The sequence below is a fragment of the Chenopodium album genome, chromosome 22, assembly GCF_948465745.1.
Source record: "Chenopodium album chromosome 22, dcCheAlbu1.1, whole genome shotgun sequence".
NCBI lineage: Eukaryota > Viridiplantae > Streptophyta > Magnoliopsida > Caryophyllales > Amaranthaceae > Chenopodium > Chenopodium album.
This window is the reverse complement of record NC_137855.1, coordinates 34,808,044-34,835,254: the sequence shown is the minus strand read 5'-3', so window position 1 is coordinate 34,835,254 and position 27,211 is coordinate 34,808,044. Positions and strand designations below refer to the sequence as shown.

General features: G+C 33.1%; 2 protein-coding genes across 5 annotated transcripts; both read left to right on the top strand.

Moving 5' to 3' along the window:
• Positions 1 to 272: 272 nt before the first annotated feature.
• LOC145605743 (pentatricopeptide repeat-containing protein At2g27800, mitochondrial-like) lies at positions 273 to 6,916 on the top strand. The gene is made up of 2 exons (XM_081661813.1): positions 273 to 1,049; positions 6,209 to 6,916. Exons 1-2 carry the CDS (start codon positions 355 to 357, stop codon positions 6,435 to 6,437), a joined length of 924 nt encoding a protein of 307 aa, XP_081517939.1. The 5' UTR covers positions 273 to 354; the 3' UTR covers positions 6,438 to 6,916.
• A 6,659-nt stretch (positions 6,917 to 13,575) lies between these two features.
• Positions 13,576 to 27,061, top strand: SDE5 (silencing defective 5). Of its 4 annotated transcripts, none has more exons than XM_081661546.1 (13): positions 13,576 to 13,666; positions 14,301 to 14,355; positions 15,167 to 15,772; positions 16,440 to 16,465; positions 20,907 to 20,984; positions 22,212 to 22,276; positions 22,474 to 22,715; positions 24,136 to 24,224; positions 24,573 to 24,629; positions 25,816 to 25,883; positions 25,975 to 26,072; positions 26,148 to 26,218; positions 26,659 to 27,052. In XM_081661546.1, exons 3-13 carry the CDS (start codon positions 15,169 to 15,171, stop codon positions 26,773 to 26,775), a joined length of 1,515 nt encoding a protein of 504 aa, XP_081517672.1. In that variant the 5' UTR covers positions 13,576 to 13,666; positions 14,301 to 14,355; positions 15,167 to 15,168; the 3' UTR covers positions 26,776 to 27,052. The 4 variants fall into 4 exon arrangements, with proteins under 4 accessions (XP_081517672.1, XP_081517673.1, XP_081517674.1 ...); XM_081661547.1 differs by having other exon boundaries at positions 13,584 to 13,666; positions 14,301 to 14,374; positions 24,142 to 24,224; positions 26,659 to 27,061; XM_081661548.1 differs by having other exon boundaries at positions 13,593 to 13,666; positions 14,301 to 14,374; positions 26,659 to 27,050.
• The last annotated feature ends 150 nt before the right edge of the window (positions 27,062 to 27,211 follow it).

The following is a 27,211-nucleotide window of genomic DNA, read 5'->3' as shown; positions in this document are numbered from 1 at the left end:
TGTTCTGATTTCACCCCAGCCTTTACCATCTATTCACATTATTATCAAATAAATTGCACCAGCTTATTGTGGTATTCTTCAAAGCCGTATAGACCTTTTTCAGGAGCTTATAGACAACGGGTTAATAGAAGGCTTAGACTAGCTAGAAAGCCTGTGCTTAATGAGGTTAAGTTCAACAAGGCTGTATCCCAACTGCCTGCAAGGTTTAATGCTGATGATTTGCACGATGCCATTGCCTTGGAAGACGATCCTTTGGTGTGTTTAGAACTTTTTAATCGGGCATCAAGACAACATAGGTTTAAGCATAGCGTGAATACCTACCACGTTACTGTCCAGAAGCTTGGGGTTGGCGGGATGATTGATGAAATGTATGATGTTGTTGATCAATTCCTTGCCCTTCCTCATTTTGGTTCGGAGGCTTTGTACAATACTATTATATACTACTACACTCAAGCGAGGAAGCTGAGCAGAGCTATTACTGTGTTCAAACACATGAAAAAGGCCAAAGATTCAGATTGCAGGCCGTCTATGAGGACTTACAACCTTTTGTTTGCTGCATTTCTTAGCCGTAGAAGAGATACATACATCAATCACTGGTATATGGGTACTATGGAGTGCCTTTTCAAGCAAATGGTTAACGATAAAATTGAGCCTGACATTTTCGCCCTCAATTCAATGATACAAGGATATGTGCTTTCTAATCATGTCAATGAGGCCTTAAGGATATTTCATCAGATGGGTGTTGTTTATACTTGTGTCCCCAATGCGCTCACTTATGACTACCTTATCTATGGACTATGTGCTCAAACCAGGACAAAAAATGCCAGGGAGTTATTTTTTCAGATGAAGGAAAAAGGGTTTGTTGCTAGCGCTAAAACATACAACTCTCTTGTGAGTTCTTTGGCACTTGGTGGTGAGATTGAGGAAGCTCTTAGTTTTTTAAGGGAGATGACTGAAATGTATAAGGCTGATTTCATTACTTATAAGACGCTTCTGGATGAGTATTGCCGTAAAGGAAGAGCTGCAGAGGCATTGAGGTTATTGAAAGAGTTTCACTACTCTTTTAAGCTTCTTTAATGCGGCAGTTGGTTGGTTTACCTTTACCTTCTACCGCGAACTCCCAACTATTTTGACCTTTACTCGGTCAGCTTCTTGAACTATAGTACTCTGAAAATGGTTCTGTTGCTTCTGCAGAGCTTCCATGTCCATTTATCAGATCACTGGGATATGACTTTACAGCGTGTAATTTTACAGATTATATGCTGTTTCAGCTTGGTATGACAAACAGGGAGTTGGCTTAGCCTTTCATATGGTTTCCAATATATTTGCATATGAGCTGCTTGCTATCTGGCAACAGCCATGAAAAGAAGAAAATCCGAGAATCGGACAATTTGCTTACTTTGCTAATATAGTGAAGTAGACCTTCCACTACCTTTTCGAAGAGCACCAGAAAGTTTTTCTAAGAAGCATCTAAAGACTTAAAGAGGGATCAGCTATTCAGCTGTCTAAATGTGTAAAGAGAGCCCAAAGTGATATCAATGTAATACTTTGTATTTTTGAAATATACTGTGAAACCTTTAACAATAAGATTATTGTTTTTGTAAAGGTTGCTATTAGCTATTGTTTTGGTTTGAGATGATTTGAATTCTTGAGGATTACTTCTGAGGTTTTGGATTAAAAGGGAGTGCACTCTCGGAACTTTATCAAACAAAAAATTGCCTTCTTTTCTTTATTGAGATGAATTTGTTCAGTAAATTAATTGCTCGATCATTTTAGGATGTGCTTTCTTCACCAAAAACTCACACATTATCTTTTGTTAGTTTTAAAATGGACTGATCGTGACCGTTTGTTTGTATACAATTTTTTGTTCCCCGTAGATTTTTAGTCAAATAACGTCCAAGATCGCTTGTATAAAATCGATTGTCATAATTATAATAATTATACACGGGCTACATAGCCAAAAGCATGTTCTAAATATGACTAATTGCCTCATCAATTAGCACGGATACATTCTAGTAAATTTAAATTAAGAGCCCCTCCCTCTCTTTGTTCTTTTCAAGCTGAACTGTCTGAGCATCTTTTTTCAGCAAAGGTATATCTTATTCTCTCCTCAATTTTCCAATAATCTGCAAATTTAAATAATCTGCTTTAATTATACTATGCTACTTATTACGTGTAACACTAGTCATTCAATCAATTGTTTGATCAAAGTAGTATTCTTAAATCATGATTAGTGGATTGTGGATAATAAGCAATACAAAACAATGTTTTATGTACACATGCAACGCTCGATTAGTGGGATAAGTAAAGCTTCTTGAATGAGGGTAACATCATAGATTATGATTGTAGTTTGAAAAAGATGGTGAAAAGATTGTAATTATGAAATGGGGTTTTCTGGGTGCAGTTTGATTTGGTTGGTTAAAATGTAGATAATGAGTATTGTGGATTTGTAGGGGGCACCTAGAAGGTGTTTGTTAAAATGCCTGAATGACTTTCTATGGGATAAAGTATAATGAACTTGGTTTAAGTTCTAGTCTGCCTTTCGCTTTTATCGCGTGGGAATGGTTAGTCTTTTATAAGCACATGGGTTCCTTTTCTAGAGCTATGAGTAACCTAGTCTTAATTATCAATTATGAGAAGATTGATTAAGAACTTTCTTTGAAGTTTTGTAAAAGTGGATTTGAAGGTTTGGCATGTGATTGGGAAAGTTTCATTAAAGGCTTGAAATATTACGATATCAGATGGATTCAAGGAGCAGGAGTAGTCTCTTGGTCTTGGTAACCCTCTTCCAACAAATATCTCGGTTGATGATTTGTAATATACACATCATCTTTAAATCCTATTAAGCCTCTTTACGAACCATTAAGAAAATTATGGAAGGGGGTTACCTAGATCAAGGCACGAGGGGGTTACTAAGACCAAATGACCATCTAGTATCAATGGTTTTTCCCTGTGTTTGATGAAGAATGTGCATGTAATTCATGTCCTAAGGATGTAACTTTTCCCTGAGGCAACTATTTAACAACATACTACCTCCGTTTCAGGTTTTTTGCAACTTTGCAATATTTTATATCTCACAAATAATGCTCAAAGTTGCAAAAAACATGAAACGGAGGTAGTACTTTGAAATTAAGATGGTTTGTAAAAAACTGAAGAATTTTGATAAAATGCTAAAATTAAGTAATTTATGCTCTAAAAGAAGATATCCCTGTTAAAAAAAATAAAAAAAATAAAACATGTTGATCCTTAATCTAGCTTACGTGTTGGCCCATAAATGATGGATGATGCTTAGTCTAGCTTACGTGTTGGCCCATGGATGATGCTTCTTTTGTCCTTAGTCTCCTTACCTGTATACCTTTGCCTATTTATTTCTGTTTGGCAGGTAATGGAACTAGGTGCAACAAACATTGATCACAATCAGCAAGACGAGTATGTATTGCTGAATCTTGACGCTGTTTGTGGCCAAGTCGACATTCCTCCCAATGAGCCATACATTTTATCTGTATGTTATTTCTCGTGGAGGAGAGTTATTACCTGTCTCAAAATTATTGTCTTGCTTCCGGATGACATTGATATTAATAGATATCCTCTCAAGAAAATAGTTAAAGAAAATTGGGTAAAATGCTAGTACAATGTGATAGTAAATACTTTTTCCAATTCATATTTGAAAGTGCACTAATTTGGTGATTTCTGTGCTCTTCGGTTCATTTTTAAGGCAATAAACATGCTTATTTTGCGATTCATTTCATATTAGCTACATCGTCTACAAGTAGATTTTTTCAACAAGAACTGTCCAAGATTTGCTCTTTTCTTTACCCTAATCATAATGATTAGTGTAGTTCATTACCATGTCAGTTTTTAAGAGGTATTGCCAATACTCATCTACCATGCACTTTGGATGTTATAAACAGTGAATCAAATTTAAGTCCTCAATTTGGTTAATTTCTCATTTATGTTCGATAGCACTCACTCTTATATTATTGACCTCTTTAATTAAAATAATCATCACTGAAAAGAAAAAAGAGCATAAGTTTCTCCTATTAAAAATAATTTAGAGATTATGAAACTGTTTCACAAAATATCTTCCCTTTATTTTATGCAGTAATTATGGACATCAGACTTCTATCTGCAATCCATAATCCATATAAACATGATATTTATCCTGCTGCAACATGATATTTGACATGGTAATTGGACCTTCTGGATTGCATTTGGGACAAGTTGGTTAGTAGTAATCACTTATGGGAAAACTATGTGAAAGTTATCGATTAGTAACTCCATTTCTTCTTATGACCTTGAACCTGACAAGTATAAAATTATATTGCAGGGTTTGGATACAGCCAACCCCATCTTGACCATTGGGGACAAACTGAAGCTGGTGAGCTCATGGCCTTTGTTAGTTGTAACATAATGTCTTCTTATTTGTCCTGTTTTATCTGAAATTATCTAAGAATTTTCAACTTTATTACTCCCTCCGTTCCACAATGATGTTCCTATTTGGAATTTTTGACTTTTTTAAGGAAGAAAGAATCTTCTAAATTTCTCTTAATCTATAAGAGCAAATATAGTCATTTGGGATCTAGTTTGATTCGTCTTGGTTAGTAGATTATTAATATCTAACTTTTATAATTTTTGATAGTGTGAGATTAAAGATATTATCGATTTGCGAAACAGGAACATCATTATGAAACGGAGGGAGTACAAGAGAAGATTCTGACAAAAAGATTTCTCTGATTAGTCCAAGTTAGATAAAAGCCCTGATTCTGATTTTTAACAATTTCAGCAGGGTTTCTAGAAGTTTGACTTATTTTTGGTCTTCCAAGATTGTATCATACCTCTAATTTTTTTTGTAGATAAATCTAATTCTATGTTATAGAAATTTATTGTTCTGTCAAGTGCAATGAATTCGAAGAACTAGTCTGGACTTTTGGAAACATGGAGGGGGTTTTGGAAACATGAAGGAGGGGGGTGGGGAGAGAGAATTCTACCAGCATCACAATTGAGAATAAGTTCAAATCACCTCAAGAATTCTACCAGCTAACAATAACCAGTCCGAGTATCACAATTGGCTCCCTACTTACTCTGATCGAGTCCCTGATGCTACCAGCATTTGGGTCAGACGAGTATCACAAGTATCATAAAGAACTCCAAAATCCTAACAATTATATCAATCAATCATAGCCTTAATCCCATATGTGGGGGTCAGCTAACATGAACCAAATGTGATTATTCCGGGAGGTCATCCACATAAATGGGAACGCCCCCACGAAATTATCATTTTGGTTCATGTCATAAGTTTGTCAAAATCCTAACAATTAACTTGCCTAAAAGTTTAAAAGTTTGTCAAATCACCTCACCTGGATAGAAAAAATCCATTACTATTGCACTAAAAGACCGATGAATCGTAGCAAAAATGCACAAGTAGAATATGCACAAGGAACTAACACTCACAGATCGATTAGACACACAAACGAGCTTACAAATTGAATTGCCTCCAAACACGTTAAGCTAAGCATGTATATTTAGATACTTGCATTGTAATAAGCAATCAAACATGCATTCTTCTTGTTATTAATTAACTACTAGTAAAATAAGTATAAAATAGTAATTCAACAACTAAACAATATGACCTTGATCTGCAGCCTGTAAGCATCAATGAATTGAACAGAAAGAAAGAAGATCGCGCTGACAGTTTTCCAGCAGCAGCACCCGGGCCTGGTAATTGACAAGTTTGCACATGTCCTTATAAGCAACATTGAGAAGAAGCACATGTAATGAGTGCCCACTATCATCAAGCAATTCAACATCCTTAATAATGGACTTATTGGCAATCACCTTGAAAACAATCCTTCCTCCCTCGTCAATTCATCATCAATACTACCACGATTCCAAGAATAATCTTCTTATTCAACAAGCCTATATCATCATTCAAATCATGCATCCTTAAGCCACAGACAGACAACCCCAACACATTATCATCCTTGCTGTTGCTGCCATCCCCACCTGACCCAAACATGTCATTTTTAATGTTCTGCACCAGCACCAATTGTCGAAGATAACCCCAATGCATTCTCATCCTTGTCATCCCCACCACACCCAAACACGTCATTACCAGCACCGTGTTGAGTTGAGTTGGCAATTTTATCGAACACCTCAGACAACTTAACACGCTTAACCATCTTCTGGCTCCCCTCCAACAAAAAATCAGCCTCAGACTCTCTAACGTTGTAAGCGACGAACAACTCCCCGTCAATCTCCTCCACCAAACACTTATTAGTCCGACCCAAATGCGTCATAAATTCCCTCCAATCGAACCATTTAGTGCGGTTGACAGAAGAAACACGGTTGTCCCATTCCATGTGAAACTCTCTCTCCCTCACATAACCCTTGTGAGCAACCGCTGCCGAAACACGGCGGAAACCATGGCAACGCCTTAAGTGCTCTAAAAAACCGTCCTCCAATTCTCTGCTATACGCTTCAGCAAATTCCTCACGATGTTCGCTCATTATTTGTATTTGACGCTGGTGAAATTCGCTCATACAATGGGACTTGTATTCACTCTCATCCTTGCAATTTTTCTTACAAAATTCACAATAATATTTCAACTTCATCAAGTAATCTCTTCGTTTCATCTTCATCATTATTTTTATTTTTAAATTTTTTCCCCAATACAATAAGAATTGTACCTCAGATGTACAATTTATTTGATAAGAGATTATATATATGTAAAGCGCATGCAAATTTTTGCAAAATTAAGTAACAAGAGCGTACCGTGAGAATTTAGAATTCGCAAAATTCTACCATCTGCTGTGAATCGATTGCTTCTCTTATGGAGTTCTGGCAAGAGTTAGGGTTTCAAATTTTAAAGGAAAGGAGAGTATAATTGGCAAACTTTACAAATACGAAACTCAAGTTTCAAATGTTGTTGAAATTGTGGACTTTTATAGGTAACTTCTACTCTGTAGATATTGATATGAGAGATATTTGTTGGCCTTTCATTAAATTATTTTGCCAAATAAGATAAAAATTATTATATTAAAAATACTCCGTATAAAAATTTATATTTATCTATTATATCACATTTATATTTCAAAAGTTATACTAAATTAAATCTAAAAAATAAAGGCATAAAATAAATTTACCCAAAATTACATATCTATGTTATATTATAAAGCAAACACTCAAATTAAATTTGGTCGATAACTTTTGTGTGGACCTTTTTGCCCTCAAATACAGAAATTTTAAAAATAAAAAAATATTTTTACAAACATGAAAAAATATTTATCTAAATTACTTAATGTTTTAAAAAAATCTTATATACAGAGTATACTCTTAACTTAAAAAAATATCTTATGTAAGTAAATAAAGATATAATGATATGCATGTGTATATAGACCACACAATTGTATCCATTCATCAAAATTGAATTTGTCCATCCAATAATTAAGTTGTTATTCTTTCCAATTAAATTTTTTTAATATCAAATTTATTTTAATTTCAAATATGTCACATGTTTATAAAAAAAAAATTACTATCTTAGCTAAAAAAATAAAAATAGAAATCTTTAATTACAAAAGGAAAATAAGTAATAGGATAAGATTAAAAAATAGAATTATAATATAATATGAGTTCTCATATTAATATATGACAGAAAAAATAAGAAATTTAAACAAGAAAATATTATGTAAATAAAAAATAAAATACAAAAACTAGAAAAATAAAAAAGTTACTCCGTACACTTTTTATTTTTAAAAAATCTTTTTGTTTTGAAAATAAAAACAAAAAAACATATCTATTTTATCTAAACAAAAAATAAAATACGGACTACCCTTTACTTAAAAGAGAAATAGAAAAAAAATATAAAATTAAAATTAAATAAATAAAAAAATATAAAAATATAAAAAAATAAACAATTTTTTTAAGACTATGCACGCATACGCGTGCATTTCTTACCTTGTTTAATTAAAATAAGAAAAACAAAAATATGTACAAATTTATCCAGTAGCTCATATCTATTTAAAAAAATTATACAAGTATTAAACTATCCCATATATCTTATCTTACCATGTCATCTTTTAAAATTGTTCATCGCATATGATTAAACTAAGTAGTTACCTCTTATAGCAAAAACCAAAGTTGTTTAAAGAAAGATATTCATATCTTAAGAGTTAGAAATGGATGGAAATCTTTTATCAAAAAAAAGGGGGGAAAAAGAAATGGATCGAAATCTAAAATCCTTCCCTAAATACGAAACTCATTACAAATTCAGAAGTTATTGTATACATCAGATACACAATAAATGTATTGTACACCAAGTATGTAGTGACCATTTATATCAATATAGTAATGACCCATTATTCACTTTAAATCAATATATAAAATGGTGAATAATAAGGGTCACTATACCTTTTTTTGGTTACTATACTAACCAAAAAGGTTACTTTAATCTGGTGCACTATAATCTATTGTACATCCGATGCACCAAAGACTTTGCCTTACAAATTTGTAAATGCTTGATAATTTGTTATAGGAGGTAATAGAGTTACGTAAAAATTTATTTGAAATTCTAATTTGCAATTTTTGAAACTTGCAGTCTCTTATTTGTAATTTTTGGCAAAGTTTATTACCCATTATTTATATTTTGTGCTAACAGAGCCACAAGGGCGGGATGAGAATCTATCCGATGATTTCCTAAAATCGGAAAAAAAAACTTTAACAACTTGAATTATCCCCCACTTTCACTTTCACCCACTATTTATTTTAACTCACATTTACCATATTATTATTATTATTATTATTATTATTATTATTATTATTTTGACGAGATTTTACCATATTATTTTCACATACCTAGAGTTATCTCCCACTTTCACCACTATTTATTTTAGGGAAATTATCCAGGGTAACTCTGAACTTAGGCCCTTTTTCCAAAATAATCCCCTACTTTCCAGCCCTGTCAGTGGTAACCCTGAACTTGCAAAATGGCATTTTTTTATGGTTTTTTGGACGGATAGTTAACGGGGTTAACTTCTTTCTTTTTTCCTTCTTCCCTCCTTTGTACTCTCTTTCTTCCATTGTTAAACCTCATCCTCTTCATCACTACTCTCAACAAGAGTTCAGAAATCTCATACTCATTCAAAACCCATAATTCAATACAACAAAAAAGAGATCTTGAACATAACTTAATCAATGAAAATCACACCCCACAAAATATTAACTAGCATCAACCCATAACTTAACATAGAACATAAATCACTAACACATGCTCAAATAATTCGAAATAAATAGAGAAATTGTTGCTCACCTGCCTAAGCCAAAAAGACTCATGGCTTAAAACTTTTCAGGCGTAAAATGAAGAAGAAACAATTGAGAATTGTGTGTGAGAGTTGAGTTAAAGTAACTGATGGTTTTTTTTTTTCTGGGTTTAAAAGAAGAACAAAATGAGGATTATCAACTTTCTACTTTGTATAATTTTATAATATTTGGGAGAAAATCAAATGAAAAGGGGGTTGTAAATGGAAAAATTGGTACCCAAAAAAGGGGATTAGAATTAGAAATATATATATATATATATATATATATATATATATATATATATATATATATATATATATATATATATATATATATATATATATATATATATATATATATATATAGGGGAGGGATCTGGTAAGAACCCCACCTTATATAAGAACCCTTTCTTATGTAAGAACACTAATTATGTTCTAAACTTTTTCCTATGTTCTAAATTTGTTTCAACTTATGTTATAAAGTTTTTCCTATATTCTAAAAATTTTCTTACTTATGTTCCAAATTTTTTCCAATAATGTTCTAAATTTTTTTTTTTAGATTATGTTCTAAATTTTTTTTTTTCAACTTATGTTCTAAATTATTTTTTCTGCTTATTTCTAAAGCTTTTCCTATTTTCTAAGTTTTTTCTACTTATGTTCCAAATTATTTTTAATAATGTTCTAAATTGTTTTTTAAATTATGTTCTAAATTTGTTCCTATGTTCTAAATTATTTTTTCAGCTTATGTTCAAAATATTTCCTATGTTCTAAATTATTTTTTTTCAACTTATGTTCTAAATTATTTTTCAACTTATGTTCTAAATTATTTTTCTTATGTTCTAACATTTTAGTTGTTTATGTTCTAAATTTTTGCTATGATGTTCTAAAATTTTCTGCTTATGTTCTAAATTTTTTCAGCTTATGTTCTAAATTTTTTTCTATGTTCTAAATACGAAATTGTCAATGTCATTACTAAAGGATCATTTTAGATGGTTAGATCAAAACTAGTAAAGGTTGAGATTGGTTCTTACGCGCAAATTATGATTACCCCTAAGACTAAATGATATGTATTAAGTTAATTAAAACTCAAACATATGTAACATCATATCAAAGACTTTTATCAAACACTTGGTGTGCACATTACATTATGTTGATAAGAACTCAATTACTACCTAAAACATTAACACTGCATTATTTCACAAGTAGCTAGCAAACTATAAGAATTAATAACTTTTAATCCTATTGCTAATGATCTCCTAGCCCATTACTAACCAACTATGACAAGCTACAAGCCTAATTAACCTTCAAACACCCTCCCCTGAAATTTCGCCAAAAAAAATCGAAAAATAATCACCAGAAATTTTGGCAAAAAAATCAAAATATAGTAATCAGTATTTATGCCCAAAAAAATCGAAAAAAATAATCTGAAATTGCAATAACTAATTTAATCTTAAATTTAATATAACTTACAACATAGGTTGGAAATTTCATTTGAATTGTACGTGATTTTGGCATGTCCAATTGCAAAAAAAAAAAATTACTTTTGTAATTATAAGATAATTAACTTACAAAATGTTCTAATGGAGGATAGTTAGCTTAGATGCCGCTTCAATGGAGAATAATTAGCTTAGATGCTGCTTTAATTGAGGATAGAAAGCTTAGATGCGGCTTTAATGGAGGTTCAAAACTTTAAATAGATGCTTCAATGGAGGGGAGAGAGGGAGAGAAGTGGGTTGCTCAATTCAAAGAGGATATAATAAATGAAACGTCAACTTGTTAAAGTAATACATTTAGGGGTTTATGTTCAGCAAATTACAAAAATGCCATTACTCACTAATTAATCTCAGCCTTTAGATCAAATAAAATCAATGGTCCAGATGGGTTCTTATATATAATGGGTTCTTATATAGAGGAGGGTTCTTACATGAGCCTTCCTATATATATATATATATATATATATAGGGGAAGGCTCTCGTGAGAATTTTTCTTATGTGAGAATTTTTCATATGTGAGAACACTCTTCATGTTTAAAATTTTTACTCATATGTTCTAAATTTTAAATCTGATGTTCTAAACTTTTTCTTATGTGTTCTTAATTAAATCAAAATTTCCAATTTAGTACTCACATGTTCTAAACCATAAATTAGTTAAATTTGATATCATAAATTTTAAATAACTTGTTCCAAAATTTTAACTTATATGTTCTAAATTTTAAAACGTGTGTTCTAAGAATTTTAATTATATGTTCCAGATTTCAAAGCAAATGTTCTATTTTTTTACTCGTATGTTCTAAATACTTTACTCACACTTTCTATATTCTATATTAGTTTGTTCTAAATCTTTATTCACATGTTTATAATCTTAAATCAGATGTTCTAAACATGTTCATAATCTTAAATCAGATGTTCCAAATTTTACTAGTATGTTTAAAATTTCATAAAGCAAATTTTATAAAATTTTAATCACTTGTTCTAATTCTTAAATCAGATGTTCAAAACTTATTACTCACACAAATGTTCTAAATTATTACTCATATGTTCAAAATTTTAATTTGAGTCACATAATCTAAATTTTTATTCACATGTTCTAAATTTTTACCCACATGTTCTAAATTTTAAATCAGTTCTCATATAAGTATGAATTCTCACATATGAAGCTATTCGATCTCACCGGATCCCTCCCCTATATATATATATATATATATATATATATATATATATATATATATATATATATATATATATATATATATATATATATATATATATATATATATATTAGATTTAGCATTCTAGTGTTCTTAAAAAAAAAAAACATAAGTACTTTAAAATGAAACAGTTAGTTAAAAGTTAAGTAAGATTGTCATAAGTTAATTCATCTACAAAATAACACATGGACAAAATGTCTACCAATAGACCTCCATGGTTTGAGAGTTGTAATTTAGAAAAATTTATTGTTTGCATTGAAAAAAAAAATTGGAGGACAGAGAATTTTGTAAATTGTTTTTTCTAATTGTCAGTTAAACTTTGCACATATGTCGAGACACTAATTTGACCTTATTTTTACATAAGTAAATATTAATGAAAATTATAGAAAAAAATTATATTATGAAACTTTAAATTAACACCTATCTAACAACATATTTTATGATAAAATATGTTGTTATTATGTTAGTAAAAAAACTAGGAATAACCAAAGTTGATGTATGAATAGAGAAAAAAAGTCCAACAATTCAATTATTTTGGGATAGAGGGAGTACTGGTAAAAGAAATAAATTAAATGATGCTTTTAATTTCACATGCATATCTTCGCCTTCAAATGCCATATCCTAATATTAGACTTTTGACTCGACCATCCACCTGTCCGTTTTACAATGGCATGGTATGAATATGATTTGTACAATTAAATGTAATCTCTATATTATATTTGACTTGTATCTTCATATATATGTATCTCATGTATGATTTGCTTAGTTGTACATGATTTTTTTTAGCTACCCAAATGGGCTAGTTGTACATGATTATCTATCCTAATTTGTTGATTTTGATTTCCTAATTTATAGATTTTTGTAATCAAAGTGCACATTGTAATCTCATTTTTTTTTTTACTGTGAAATTGTAATATTTAAGTACCTCCCCTTTAGCACTTGTTTTTAAAATTGTATAAGGACATAAGGTGGTCTAGTTGGTTATTAGTCATCACTCTCACCCATAAAACCATTCCAAACAAAATAGAATATTACGCGAGAAGAAGCATCACATATACTTGATTTCTCAAGACTCGTTCCAAGTCCTACCTCACTTGTGTAATAACCATAAAACACACAAATACACAATAAAAAACAAGAAAAAAAAAGAAGAACATCATACGTAAACACAAGCGAGAAAATAGTTACACTTAAACACCGGGGAGAAGCTATCTGTTCGCGACAAGCACTCGCCCAACCTTTATTTAGAGGTGTCAAAATGCACCTGATCCGAAACCGACCCAAAAAATATCCGATTCAGATTTCGACTCGCATAGACACAAGCATGACTCAACTTTGAAAATTAACTCGACCCAACCCAATCCAATCATCCGAATTGACACCTCTACCCTCATTAGCCGAGGCGTGCGGAAATCGGAAAAATTGTTAGAGTGACCAAAAATTAATGAAATAGATACGAAATTTCATTCATTGCACATTTGCACACTAGCATGTCCAAAGTAGAAGAGGAGCGCCAAAAATAGTACTCGGAGAGTCATACGTTATACGTATACCCAAACCACGTCACACAAAATCTGCCTTCATTTTCATTTCCTTGTTCAACAATATTCTTCTCTCTACTTCTTCACTCTCTCTTTCTCCATTCAAGAATCTCCACATTCTTTCTGTAAGTTCTCCTCAATTTCTTCTTATACTAAATTTTAAATCTTTAATTAATCTGCATTGTTCTTTTGTGTTGTTGATTATCATCTTTTTGTTGTTTGTTGATTCTTTTTTTTTTTTTTTTTTTTTTTTTTGATGTTTGATGCTCCAAAAATTGTAGAATTTGCGTTTGTGAGAGAATTATTGGTTGATTATGTTGTCATTTGTTACGAATTTTGTCTTTTGTTTTTGAAAATTTTGAATTTTGGGGTGTGTATTGTTTTTTGAAAAAATTTGTGAAATGTATAATTGAAATAGTTTGTCATTAAAATTGTTTATTAGCTATGGTGCTCGAGTTCTTCATTTCACCTGAATTACCCGTGTTGGATACTCGACACTTCGAAACGGGTACGGACACTTGACACTTCATTTGGGGCCAAATTAAATTGAGAATTTCAAAAAATTAGCCGAGTTGGAATCTTAGATGTTTCTTTTGTATTCAGAAATTGTAATTTATAATAGTTGAATGAAGTGATTATTTGGTTAGTTATGTTATGTGGTATTTGAAATGATTAGAGATACTTTTTTTCTCAGTTATGAAATCTAATTTGCATGACAAATTTCATGTACAGTAATTTTTCTTGATGTTTACCTTCCAGGATACGAGTAGCTACTGATTTACGTGGTGGTTCAGGACTGTATCGGGTGACTTTCGTAAGCCTTCCATCACCATGTAAACCTCCTACTGTAAAATTGGCCTTTTCTGACATTTGTGCTCCCTTGCTTGAATTAGTTAGTGTGATATGATACGCATGATATCTTAAACTAAAGGAACTTTGTTGCTATATATTCTGATGGTGCATGGAGATTGAAGAACAATGCTGAACTGAAAAAATACGTATTAGCTCGATGTTGATAATTGGTATTATGGGTGTACTAAGTGATATTTTGGAAATTTAATTCTATTCTGACAACTCTTGAAGCTCTTGTTTGTTTGCTTGCATTTTTTCCCCTTCAAATGGTCATATGACCTCTATGTATCTTTTTAGTTCCATAGTTACTTTAATTATTACATGCTAACATTTGGTTTAGTGTGACTTTGGGGTGATAGGGAGAAAAGATACACGGAGACCTTTAATTTGTTATTCTAGTGGCTTGGAACTTTGTCAGAAAGAGGTTTCTACCCAGAGGGATAATTCTAGTTTTTTTTTTTTTTTTTTTTTTTGAAGGTTTAATGCTTGTGGAAATGTGATTAACTATTGTATGCTGCATTTTCTTTACTCATATGGCTAGCTCAAGCCTCAAGGCCGCGTGCATGTTATATTGTGTTACAACTTAAACCCTGCTCACCCTTAGTTTATTCCACTATTAGATTTAGATGATGACGCTTTAACAAAATCTGGTAATGATTTCTGCATTGTTATTGCATGAGCTTTCTCCTGGCTTAGGTTTCTTTAATGTAAAAGACCATTCATGTTTTATATTACTTTTTGAATGGTTTTTTCAATGTGTTATTCATCCCCAGACATGGAGGCGGCCAGCTCTTGCAATTCATCAACCAGAGATTGTAATAAGGATATGGAGCTGCTGCTTGAAGCTTTTGGGTCCTCTTTTTCACTGGAGACTTTAGCTTCTGCTTACTCCCAAGCAAATAGTAATGTGGACTTGGCTGGTGACATTCTTTACGAATTACAGGGAACTACTGCAGCGACTTGTGAATCCAAAGATGGCATAGATACAACTTCTTTATCATCATTAGATTTATGTGCTGAAGGCACCTCAAAGTATCTATGTATTGATGAAGGAAATGGTAAAGGTCCCACAAACAACTATGTTTCTGGGAATTCTGGAGGAGAATGTCTGAAGTCATTAATGTCAACAAATGAATCTACAAAATTTCAATCATCTGAAGTTGACTCAAATGAATCTATTAGAATTCGATCATCTGAAGTTCACTCAAATGAATCTATAAGAATGCGATCATCTGAAGTACTCTCAAATGAATCATTTTCTGCCTCATTTAATAATACTGGGAAGGATGATAGCTTGCATGGAGACATTGAAGACTTTCTTTTCAAAATGCTTGGAGATGGGTTTCAACTCGACATGCAAATGATCCATCAAGTTCTTGGTGAGTTGTGTTTTCAGTTCAATCACACTCCTTTTGAATTTCTGACATATGTTAATCACATGATCTTGTATTCTAGATGCTGCTCTACACAGGTCAAAATTTATTTTTCTCAAATGGTTATTGTATTAAAGGCTGGCTATAGGTGTCGGTGGTTTTCTTTCTCTAAAAATTGATTGATCTCTAGACATAAAGTTTTGTCAAAACTCCCATTGTCCCACTGAATATCTTAACTATTTTCATGGCAAAAACTCAGTGTAAAACACCTGTTTGAATTCAACACAAGAATATGAGGAATCCATTAATTATTTTCTATTGATAACTTCATGCCGCTTTGAATAACTAATAAAGACTAAAATTGATCTGAAGGCCGTGAAGAGTTGCTTACAAGAGTGAGATCTTATTTCATGGTTTAATATTTGGAAGGCAATCTCTCTCTCTCTCTCTCTCTCTCTCTCTCATTTTCATTCTCAACTTAAACCTCCTCCTTGTTTATAGCATGAGTACAATGCTATTGTTCTTTTTGCTTTTCCACTGAAGTGACTTGATACTGGTTACAATAAATATCTGTTAAATTTGTACTTACTCCTTCTCTTTCTGAGGTTCACTATTATATTAAGTTGTTTTGTGATGAGGGATATATGATGTAGAGAGAATGCTGAATTTGCAGGGCTCTGTGGATATGATCTGGAAAAGGTAGAGCTTTTCTTTCAATTAAAGGCAGAAGATATAGGTTTAAACTTCATCTCTTAATTGTATTGTTAACATATTTAATTACTTGTATATCATGTTTATGTAACTGCCTGACCTTGTTGAGAGCTATAGGTTTTGTTGCATCCAAGACGTATTAACATCATGAATTTCTAAAGAATTTTGTTTCATCTACAGCCTCATCAAAACTAGTGTCCAAAGCTATATCTGATTATCATGTCATTACCTGAAATTTTCCTCTTTGCAAAGATATTCAGTCAATTCTTTCAACTTACCCTCCCTTTCCTTTGACTTTTGATAACATCAGTTCCACAGTTAGGATTTAAAGCAAATTTCATTTCTTAACAATCCATTTGAGTAGTAAAGTTAAAATAAAGATTTTATCTCATTGTTGCCCTTTAAAATATGGTATCATTGGTATGTAATACACTCCTAAAAAGGAAGAAAGTCAGGCTGAACGGTATCATTGGGGACATGGGTAACCTAGTTCAAAATCTCCTGTAAATTAGATCAGAAATACTACCTTCGTTTTCCTACGTCTTACCTTAGTTTTAAAAGTTGCAAGGCGCACCAAAGCGCAAATGGTCCTTGCAGCCTAGGCGCAAGGCGAAGGCGCGCGCCTTTTGTATGCAAGGCGCATGTATTTATATATTTATTTCAAATTAATTCTTACTTTGATTGTACTTAAGTACCAATTAAAAAGATTCATAATAAATTAAATAATGATATATGTAAAGCTAAGGTAGTCTGAATTTGAAAAAATGTCCACCATTCTTCAATTTATAACATAAATCTTAGTTACTTTCCTTGAGGCACAAAGGCGCACCTTACCAAAGGCGCCTTGAGGCGCGGGTTCCGTAGGTGACTGAGCCTCGCCTAGCTAAAGCCTATTCTTAGCGCCTGGGAGCGAGGCGCGCTTTTTAAAACCAAGCGTCTTACTCACTTTTCGTTTTACTTTGTTTTCTAAGTTCTACTCACTTTTACTTTATTCCTTTTAGGATTTTTTTGACATTTGCTACCATTAAAAGTGGCTGTCTTCAGATTCACTACCAGTTTTAAAATTTTTTTTACTTTACTACCAGACAAAACAGAGTTTGTTAAAAATAACTACCTTATGCCTTACACCGTTATAATTTTCGTCACTAGGGCTGTACCACCGTCTAGCCACCTTGCCACCCTCCAGCCTCCCTCCCTACTACCACCAACAACGATCTTTGTCTCACCACCGCACACAACACCTCCCTCCACCGTCACCACCGCAAAATCTTGCAGCAGCACCCACCTTCATCGTCGAGGCAACACCACGCACCACACATCCTCCATTAGCACCAGCACCAGCACCGCAAAACACCACCACGCACAGCGGCATATCCCCCCTTCAGCAGCAGCACCAACACCGTCACCAAATTGCGACCAACCACGAAGCCAACCCCACCCCCTCCCCTTGAAAACCCGATCCAAGCCCCGATCCCAGCCCCTTCCCTTGAATCAGGGTTTGAGATTTGCTCAATTGGGGGTTTTGGCTGGGATCGAGGTGGGTTTTCGAGGGGAGGGGTTGTCGGTGGTGGTGGTCTGGGTTTGGGGGTTAGGGTGGTGTCGTGGTGGCGGTGAAGTCTGGGTTCGTGGGTTTTGGGTATAGGGTTGTCGGTGGTGGTGGTGGTCTGGGTTTGGGGTTTGGGTGGTGTCGTGGTGGCTCGTGGGTGAGGAATAGAGAGGGGGGTAAGGTCGCCGGCGCCGACCGACTCTTTTGGTGCCGGCCGCCGGCGGGGGGGAGGGGGAGGGGTGGGTGGCAGTTTAGGGAGGGGGTGGCAGGGTTATTTCTTTTCTTTTTTTAATTTTTTTTTTAAAAAATTAACTTAACGGAAATCCTAACGGATTCCGTTAAGTGGTAGTTATTTTTAACAAATTCTGTTTTGTCTGGTAGTAAAGTAAATTTTTTTTTTAAAACTGATAGTGAATCTGAAGACAGCCACTTTTAGTGGTAGTAAATGTCAAAAAATCCTTCCTTTTATGACAACTTTTTATTCATTTTTTTTCATCCACAATCCCTCTTTGTGGCCTGATAGCATTATCATATCATAAATTATAATAAGGAAAACTAAATTACAAAGATTTTATGATGCATACTTTGTCTACTACTCCATATATATAAAAGTTTTTTCATCTAAAGCTTTCTAAAAAAAATAAAGGTGTTTTTTTTTAAAACTTTTATCCATCATGATAAAATAATTTAATAACACCATGCTCGATCCTTTTCTTAATATCATAATTGCTTCTTTATTGAAATAAATTAATAAATAAAATGTTCATTATCAATATTTAGTCCAAAATGTATACCATAACATAAATTTTAGGATGTGATTACATAAAAAATATAAGGAAAAATAATAATAATACTTACCGTATCTTCATTGCAATGGTGATCTAGCACAATATTAGAGACAGTAGTTAATTTTATTTACTATATAGTTCACCTTTCTTATTGATAGCATATTATTTTGAAGCATAGATTTAAGTATTAATGTCTATTTTTTTTTACTTATCTATTAAAAGGTTGAACTTATGCAGTGGCAAACGTTATAGTCCAAAATGTTGAAACTAAAATATACTGGTGAAAGTAGATATTATGATTAGATTTATTGAGATGTTTCAAATAAAACTTCACATGAATATATATTTCCTTATGTACGTATACACCTTATAAAAGTGAGAATACCAAAAATGAATTGTAACTTTACCATGTAGGCACTACTATCTTATATGTAGATTGACATAAGTAATCTCTAACTTTCAACCATCTTCCAATAATAATTCTAATATTTGATTATTCTTGAATAATTCCAACTTATATAGCCTATATAGGTATTTTTCTTAAAATAATCCAAACTTTTGTTTTTGTTATATGTAACCGAAAGGGATCAACAAAAGCAACAAAAAGGATGACCGAAAGTTGGGATTATTTATGTCAAAATTTTCTATTTATTTTTTTGTATACTATTACATCATTTGTTACTTGTCCATTTCTTTAATTTTTTTTACTTGTTTTCCAAATCTTTTTTTTTTTATTTTTTATTTTTTTTTTAAGGTTAGGAAGAGTGTTACCTCTAAAAATAATAAGTGAAATAATCTTAATCTACTAATCACATTCTTATGTTGTAAGACCTTAGAATAATTCACTCAAAATATGTAAAAATATTGCATGTAATTTGGGAAAGTGAATAATAAACTTTTATGATATTTCAGATATTCCTATGTTTGTTTTGATGTTTAATTTATTTTTTATTTAATTTATTTATTTATTTATTTTTTCATTTGATACCGAGAATCATATTTGAAATTTGTCATATGAGTTGACCAAACATGTGAGTTTCATGGACTACACTTACTCCCATACCCATCAAGCAAATTAACATTCCTTTTTCCTAGAAACTATTCGCACAATATATGAACATTTCTAACATAAACAAATTGTACAAGCATAATGCTAACAAATATGCATCATCTACACATTAACCGTAATTAAATTATAATAAGTATTTAGCAAAATTGGGCTACCGCGCAATGTATTACAAACAAAACAATTATCAATAACGCAAAGCCCATAAATATTAATCACAAACAACTAGTAAATCACAAAAGGCGAATAAAGGTTAGTGTGTGAATAGTGCAAAAGTGAAACAATAAGAGCAAAGGAAGTGTATGAATTAAGGAAAAGAAAATAAATTGAATAGATAAAAAAGTGATTGGGGTGGGATTCAGACCCTCAGATGAAGAAGAGGGTTACATCAACAAATTACCACAGTACCACTAACCAACATGTCATCTTTAACTTATCTTAAGATTACATCAATAGAGTTGAAGGTTACAGCAATATTGACGAGTCATGATTTGGGCCTCTCATATGTGGGCTTAGCATTGGCTAGACACAAGGTTGTTACAGAAATGAAAATGTACACATGATCAATAATACGTGTAAGAAAGGAATCTAGCCTGTTATCATGATCATGTGTGAATTTTCATTTTTGTAATAGCCTTGTATATAGGCCAACGTTGGGCCCATGGATGAGAGGCCCAAATCATGACTCATCAATACAGAAATGTTAGTATATTGATGAGTCATGGTTTGGGTTTCTTATCCAAGGGCCCCAACATTGGCCTAGATACTAGTCATTTACAGAAAATAAAATCGCACACGGGATCAATGATACGTGTAAGATAGGGATCTTGAATACTTTTCTTGATTTGCTTCTTTTTTTAAGGGTGGATTACATACTATATTTGAGAGGTCAATATGAGAGAAAATCGTCATTTCTTCTTTTTGATATTCGGATAACTTGTAACAAATGTCTTTATAATATGAGTTATTCGGACACTGGGAATACAAGATACATCTACTAACAATTTATGTATTTTGTTTGAAAATCAGAGTATGGAGACTCTTGTTGATCTATCAGCTTCAACCCTTGAGAAGAGTGATGATGTTATAAGTGGCTGTGCCGAAAAAGTAAGTTCTGGTTTTTTAAGAGGAAGAAGCTATGGTATTCTTCCTGTTATTACCTGTGCAAATTTCATGTCTGCATTAACCAATATATTTTAGTATCTGTGCCTGTATCTTTGAATCGCATTCTGTGTTCATTTTATTAAACAAATTAAAATTTTGCATGATTTTACATCCACATCTCAATTGTACTGCACTGTGCTGTAAATTTCAAATGATAAAACTTTAATTTTGTGCAAGAAGTGTATTCACAATCTGTGATTGAGGCTTTTAGATGTGTGGGTAAAGGCAGAGTATTCTGCTGGTACTTTTGTCTGCTTGCCACTAGCTTTACACATGAAGTTTTATGTTAAGTTCTCGTTGATATTACTTTGACTATATGGAAGCATTGATGTTCTTCATTATTAAATTTGACAAGAGTTGTGATTAAAATGCAATAATTTTTACAATTTATTGCAGTGATGGATTTTTGTACTATATGGTATCCATGATCTCTAAGAAGGTTAAATTGTTTGTGTGGATGATGTGATTTAACAGATTCTTATCCTCAACATCGATTTCATTTGCTAATTCTGTGACTGCCCCCCCCCCCCCCCTCTCCCTCGGGTGTGGATACGTCACATACGTTAGCTTTGTGCCTTCAAGTTGGTGGGACTAGTTGCATGGTGTTTTAAGTCTCAAGTCCAGTATGCTTCCTCACACCTCAGCTTCTGTTTGTCTGCACTATTCTATCAATTATTTAAGGATTGGGAGAAATGTAGTGTTTCAATATGCTTTGCTATTATGTATGGGAATGTGGGTTTATAAGGACTAGATTCAAGTGGTCGTCAGCTTTTTTAGCATATAGTAGTCTGGATTATTGTTATCCTTTGGTGCTAAATAGTAGTTTTTTCTTTTTTGGTGGTGGTTGGGGGGAGGACTCTGGAACTATCTACTCAGTGTCAGCATTTGTGGTATATATTAATCTTGCTTTCCGTTCATGTTAAAAATGATTGCCATGCTATTTTTTGCTGTTGATTTCTGAGAGAAGCACCTTTGTCCTATGTATTTTTTTTTTTTTTAATATGAATTTCTTCCTTATCTTCAAAAAAACTCTTCACAATTTACTTAAGAACTAACTGCATAACCACATTTATTTAATCATAAGTTTGTAGCTGTTTTCAAAGAGTTGTAGGCCTGAAAATCTTATAATGTTATGTATGTCTACTCATGTGGATTTTGTAACAATCTCAGGAGATGTATGTGTATCTGAAGAATGGCCCAAATTCCAATAACTTGCAGTCTGGCTCTTCACTAAGGTTCACTATGTTCCTGCTTTCTTTAACATCATCTTACATCTATTCTACTTGTGATTATACCTCATTTTCCTTTCTGTGCATCTTTTTATGTTTTGTTTGGGAGGGGAAAAGGGAGAGATGGGTGAAGGGAATCCTGCATTCTAATTTTCTTTTATGGATGTCGATAGCTGATATATATTATTTACTTTCTAATACAGTAATGATGGATCGGTGAAAGAAAACAATAAGGAATCACGTAGGAAGAACAATGCTAATTATGATTTGCAGAAGGAAATTTTGGGAGCATTATTTTCAGCCCCTGAAAGGGTAGAGGAGCTACCTAGAAAAACTAGAGTTAGATCCTTGAGAACATATGGGAGAACAGCTGTTGAACCTTTGATCGAGACTAGCATAGAGCAAACATTTGTTGCTTTGAAACCATTAGCAGATTACAACGAAGGTATGCTGCTGGTTATGTGTTGAAATTTGATATTTTTTTTCTAAATTACTAGACTAATAGTTGTTACCTGAGGTCCTGAGTAGGGATGGCTATGGGTGGTATCCGGATCCGGATCCATTATTTTTAATCCATACCCATACCCATACCCATACCCGGGCCCTTAGAGTCTAAAGTTTTAAGGCCCTTACCTGGGTAGGGTCTAGGGTCCAATTTGGGTTATTCACCAACTTTTTTTTCCCAAATTTGAATTGTCAACTTGTATATTTTAATGTAAGATTGTATGTAATGCACCAAAAACAAATAAACTATTACATAAAAATATGACCGATCAATTTGACATACTGTGAAACAATTAAATAAAAAAATATAAGAATGATAATAAACAAATTACTATTATTAAAAAGCACATTCCATTTTAAAGTGTCGTAAAATTTAGTGCACAATTACAATTTAATAGCCTTTCATTTTGTAGTTGTCTTTCGTATCATACTCGATTTCAGCTTCAACATCCCACAAAATCAAGATCCTTAAGATTTTATTTTATTTGATATTGTAACCTTTTCTAAACTCCGCTCCCGCTGTCAATCCCAAGGATAAAGGAGGAGGGTAATGGTAAACCAGTGACAACTAGTGTAAAATTTTGTCACATCGCTTGACATGAGCCACAATGATTGAGAGTAATACTAGGATGGATGGCCTCCAGGGAAGTCCTCATGTTGGTTTATGTAGCCGACCCTACTTATGGAATTAAGGCATTTAAGCAGAAGAAGATTGTAACCTTTTCTAAATTAAAATATTGTGTGGGTCTATGTGCGGGTTTGGGTCTCAAGTGTTTGTGGGTAGGTCTGGGTCTGGGTCTGAAACGTTATACCCGGACCCTTACCCTACCCGATGCCACCTAGACCCATATCCTACCTGTACCCATAGGGTCTATAAAAGAAAGACCCATGCTTGTATTTTAGGGTTGGGTTCGATAGAGTCTGGGTAGGATCCTGGACCCATTACCATGAGTGAAGTCTCCAGAAATTGTGCTTTTATAATGATTTCAGTTGATAGAACTCTTTTCTGTGCTTTAAAAATGGAGAGCTGTGTGTGGATTTCTGCTTTTGCATTTAGTCTAAAGAGTTGGTTTCTAAGTTTTATGGGAAAAGTTCTCTTAGGTGAACTAATTTTTAGGGTCATTTTTTCAAACAAGAGGCTTAACACGAGACTGGATTGTCATTGTGCTATACCTTGGTGAAATAATTTTTGTCAAGCGTAACCCAGGGTGGTGTTATTGCTTTGCAAGATGTAAACCGATACTAGTTCTTTTAACTTGAATTACAGTAAGGCTATATGTTTGTTATTAATACTGTTAAAGTGGAATCTCACAGTCCTTTACTATATTCACTATTGTATTTACTGATGCTTGATATTTTAGTTATAGACAAATATGATGAGGATAGCTTTCCAGCCCTTCGTCAAGCCGTTAAGGAGTATTGGACTATCATGAAAGAGTACTGCAAAGCTGTGAGTAAATGCAATTAGTGTTTGTAAAGCTTTATTTACTTGACCTATGATATTTTTTCTTTGGTGCCCAATTTGACTGGCTTGCTCTCTTGTTACTTTCAAGGAGGCTTGTCCTCTGTTTTCTTTGTGTTTTTCTAGTTTTTATGCACATAACGGTTTCTTTAATCTTAAAGGGGTAGGGGTGGGGGGCGTAGTCTTTTTATGTTGATGCTTTTTCTTCCTGTTGATCTTATGTTCTTGTCCCTTTATTTCTTTTAAGGTATGCCATTCTCTTTAGAGGGTGCAATGAAGAATGTGCATATATAATGAACCCTTTTTTTTTTTTAAACCTATTTTCTTTCTTGTCAGGCTGCTGAGGCATACAGTAAGGGTGATCGTGAGAAGGCCAATAAGCTTATGAAACAGGTACTGTCCTTGGTCTGGTGTCTGGTTATTGGTTCTAAATTAACTTTGATATGTCTTAGAACCTTTGCTTTGTGTCTTTATTGGCAAGCTTGGTCAAAACTGTAAGTAGCAACCCACAGCTCCTTTTTATGGCTCAGTATTTTCACACTGTCATAAATTTTATTTGTTCCTTGAAGACAAATTAATGACTGTTTTTATTGAAGTTGCTATGGAATTGATGCAGACCCCTTTTATTTCCGAATATTCTGACCTGAGCATTTATTTTTACATTTTTCATTAGATTTTAGGTCTTCATGCTGTCTTGCCATAGACTCCTCTGTTGGGAATTAATATTCATTATATTGTCACGTTAGAACACCACCTCAAAAATTAAGAATTTATATGGTTTGACTGAAATGCCCCTTGTTAATGGTGATAACATCATCAATATACATTCATCGTTTTCTTGTTGGATCCTCTGCTTGTCACAATTACATCCTTTTCCTCTCATTAGATTTTTTTTCCCTCTTGCTAATTCTTGTACCAAGGTTGTAAATAGATAAAGTGAACTAAGGCTATTAATATTAACATTTGGATCCTTTACTATTATTTTAAGAAAGGTGGCAATTTTTTTTTATTTTTTATTTTATATTATTTTGTTTTTTTTTTTCTCCCTGTTAACCCTGAAATGGTTTATACAACTATTATTTCTGGGCCGAGGGAGTTGATCTGAAGTTCATGGAAGTTCTGACATTGCTATGCTGCACTTCCGTTGTTATTGACAGATACAGAGAGATTAAAACAAGTTTCAATTATAAGCTGGTCACTGATCAATAATTTCCCGATCCTGCAATCGCAATCCTGTGAAATCTAGATATGCTGTCTGATTGATTGTAGCATATTTTTTTTACTTGTGTTCCTATTAAATGGGACTACATTTGATTGATTGTCTTTGAGGAATTGAGTTAAAGCTACACATTTGCCCTTCGCTGCTATTTCACTATGCCAATGCAGACTTTCTTTGAAATTCATCATTAAGAGTATCATGTCCCTACTACAGTAACTTTCCAAATTAGTGGTTTGGAAATGTAGGTTGTAATATTTGTAGGCAAGTAGCTAGTGCCCTGCACTGATTCATCTTGTATCATGGAGCAGTACTTTATGCATATTTTGAATTTTAATTTGCATTTTGCTGGCCGTGTTTTAGTGTCAATTCTACAACAGGAAGGCAAGAGATGCTGATGAAAAGTCTGCAATGAAGGTTCTGGAATCCAGGTTAGCTTAGTTTAAGTTCAAATTGGTTGCTGCTGTTTCATGACACATTACTTCGTTCTTCTGATTTAACAAGCTTGATTATCTGCTGCAGGCCAGAGGATGAGGTGTTGCTTGACATAAGTACCCTTGAATTAAAAGAAGCCATTAAACTTCTGAAGCGTCAGCTATCTAATCTCTCAGGCATCCCGAGTAAGTTACAGTTATTACTTACTGCCATTTGTCCTAGTCGATTGGACTGACACTAAAGAATTTGCATTATTTCAGCAATTCGCTATCTTAAGGTTTCTGTTGGGGATGATGGTGGGGAGAACAAGAACAAGCGTCTGAAACGTTTGGTATGTTATATTTTAAAATATTCATGTTATCCAGTATTCCTTGATTCAAATATATTTGTTTAGGAAATTTATCATGTCAACTGACTAGATAATATTCAATTTAAAATTTTTGTTTGTTTATATACTTGAATTGTTAAATGTTGGAAAAGTAGCCACATTGCTCCATGAGAATATTATATGCAAGGGGAGGATGGCTGACTAAGAGAGCCAGGCCATAGGACCCAAACTAGTTAATTGCTGTCCCTTTTTTGCAAGGAAAACTGAGATTTCCTTTGATACTGTGTAAGCTAAGGGAAAATTAACAATGGCTAGTCTCTGATATATGGCAACCAGAATAGCATACAAAGGGCAGCCCAAGTAGGCAGGATGAATGTAACTTGTGTGATTTTTTTTGTCTGTTGATCTGTTTGTTGACTTCGTTCTTATAATCTTGTATGCAGGTTTTAAAACTGCTAGAGAATGAATCTATTCCATGCACTGAAGCAGACAATGGAAAAACTATAGTGATTCAAATTGATGAAATCAATCCAAAGACCCTGAGCTTCGCCAAGAAGTAAAAATCTACAATCTCATTCAAAACTTCATTATAATGGTGTTTAGGTCTTTCTTGATGGGGGTACTTATTTTTCACAACTTAGTTGGAATGTCTATATATATGGGCACCCTGTACCAAATATATAGCAAATTCTCCTTCATTTTGAAAGTATTCTGTTTTGAACTGAGTTTTGGTGCTGTGATCCAATAATGTTCACAGTAATAGTAAAGAATAGCCAATATCCTCATTGGATGTTTAAAATTTTGTGCTTGTTTTCGCAGTTTTCATGTGCATCTCATCTTGTTTATCTCTCTTATGTGGGTTAAAGATCGGCCTCCCTTAAAAAATGGGTCATACTGAGAATTCCCAGAATTAATGAACAATCTAACCAGGCTTGTGCTGTCGAACTCTTGGCATAATATGTGATTTGTACTCCTTCAGTTCATTATATGGCATTT

Excerpts from the sequence above, each read along its gene's own strand:
- LOC145605743 (XM_081661813.1), top strand. The coding sequence starts at position 355 with ATGATTGATGAAATGTATGATGTTGTTGATCAATTCCTTGCCCTTCCT. Across the intron at positions 1,050-6,208 it reads GCATTGAGGTTATTGAAAGA|CCTCAGACTCTCTAACGTTG; the intron begins GTTTCACTACTC and ends ACAAAAAATCAG.
- SDE5 (XM_081661546.1), top strand. The coding sequence starts at position 15,169 with ATGGAGGCGGCCAGCTCTTGCAATTCATCAACCAGAGATTGTAATAAG. Across the intron at positions 22,716-24,135 it reads ATTAGCAGATTACAACGAAG|TTATAGACAAATATGATGAG; the intron begins GTATGCTGCTGG and ends TTGATATTTTAG. Across the intron at positions 24,225-24,572 it reads TGAAAGAGTACTGCAAAGCT|GCTGCTGAGGCATACAGTAA; the intron begins GTGAGTAAATGC and ends CTTTCTTGTCAG.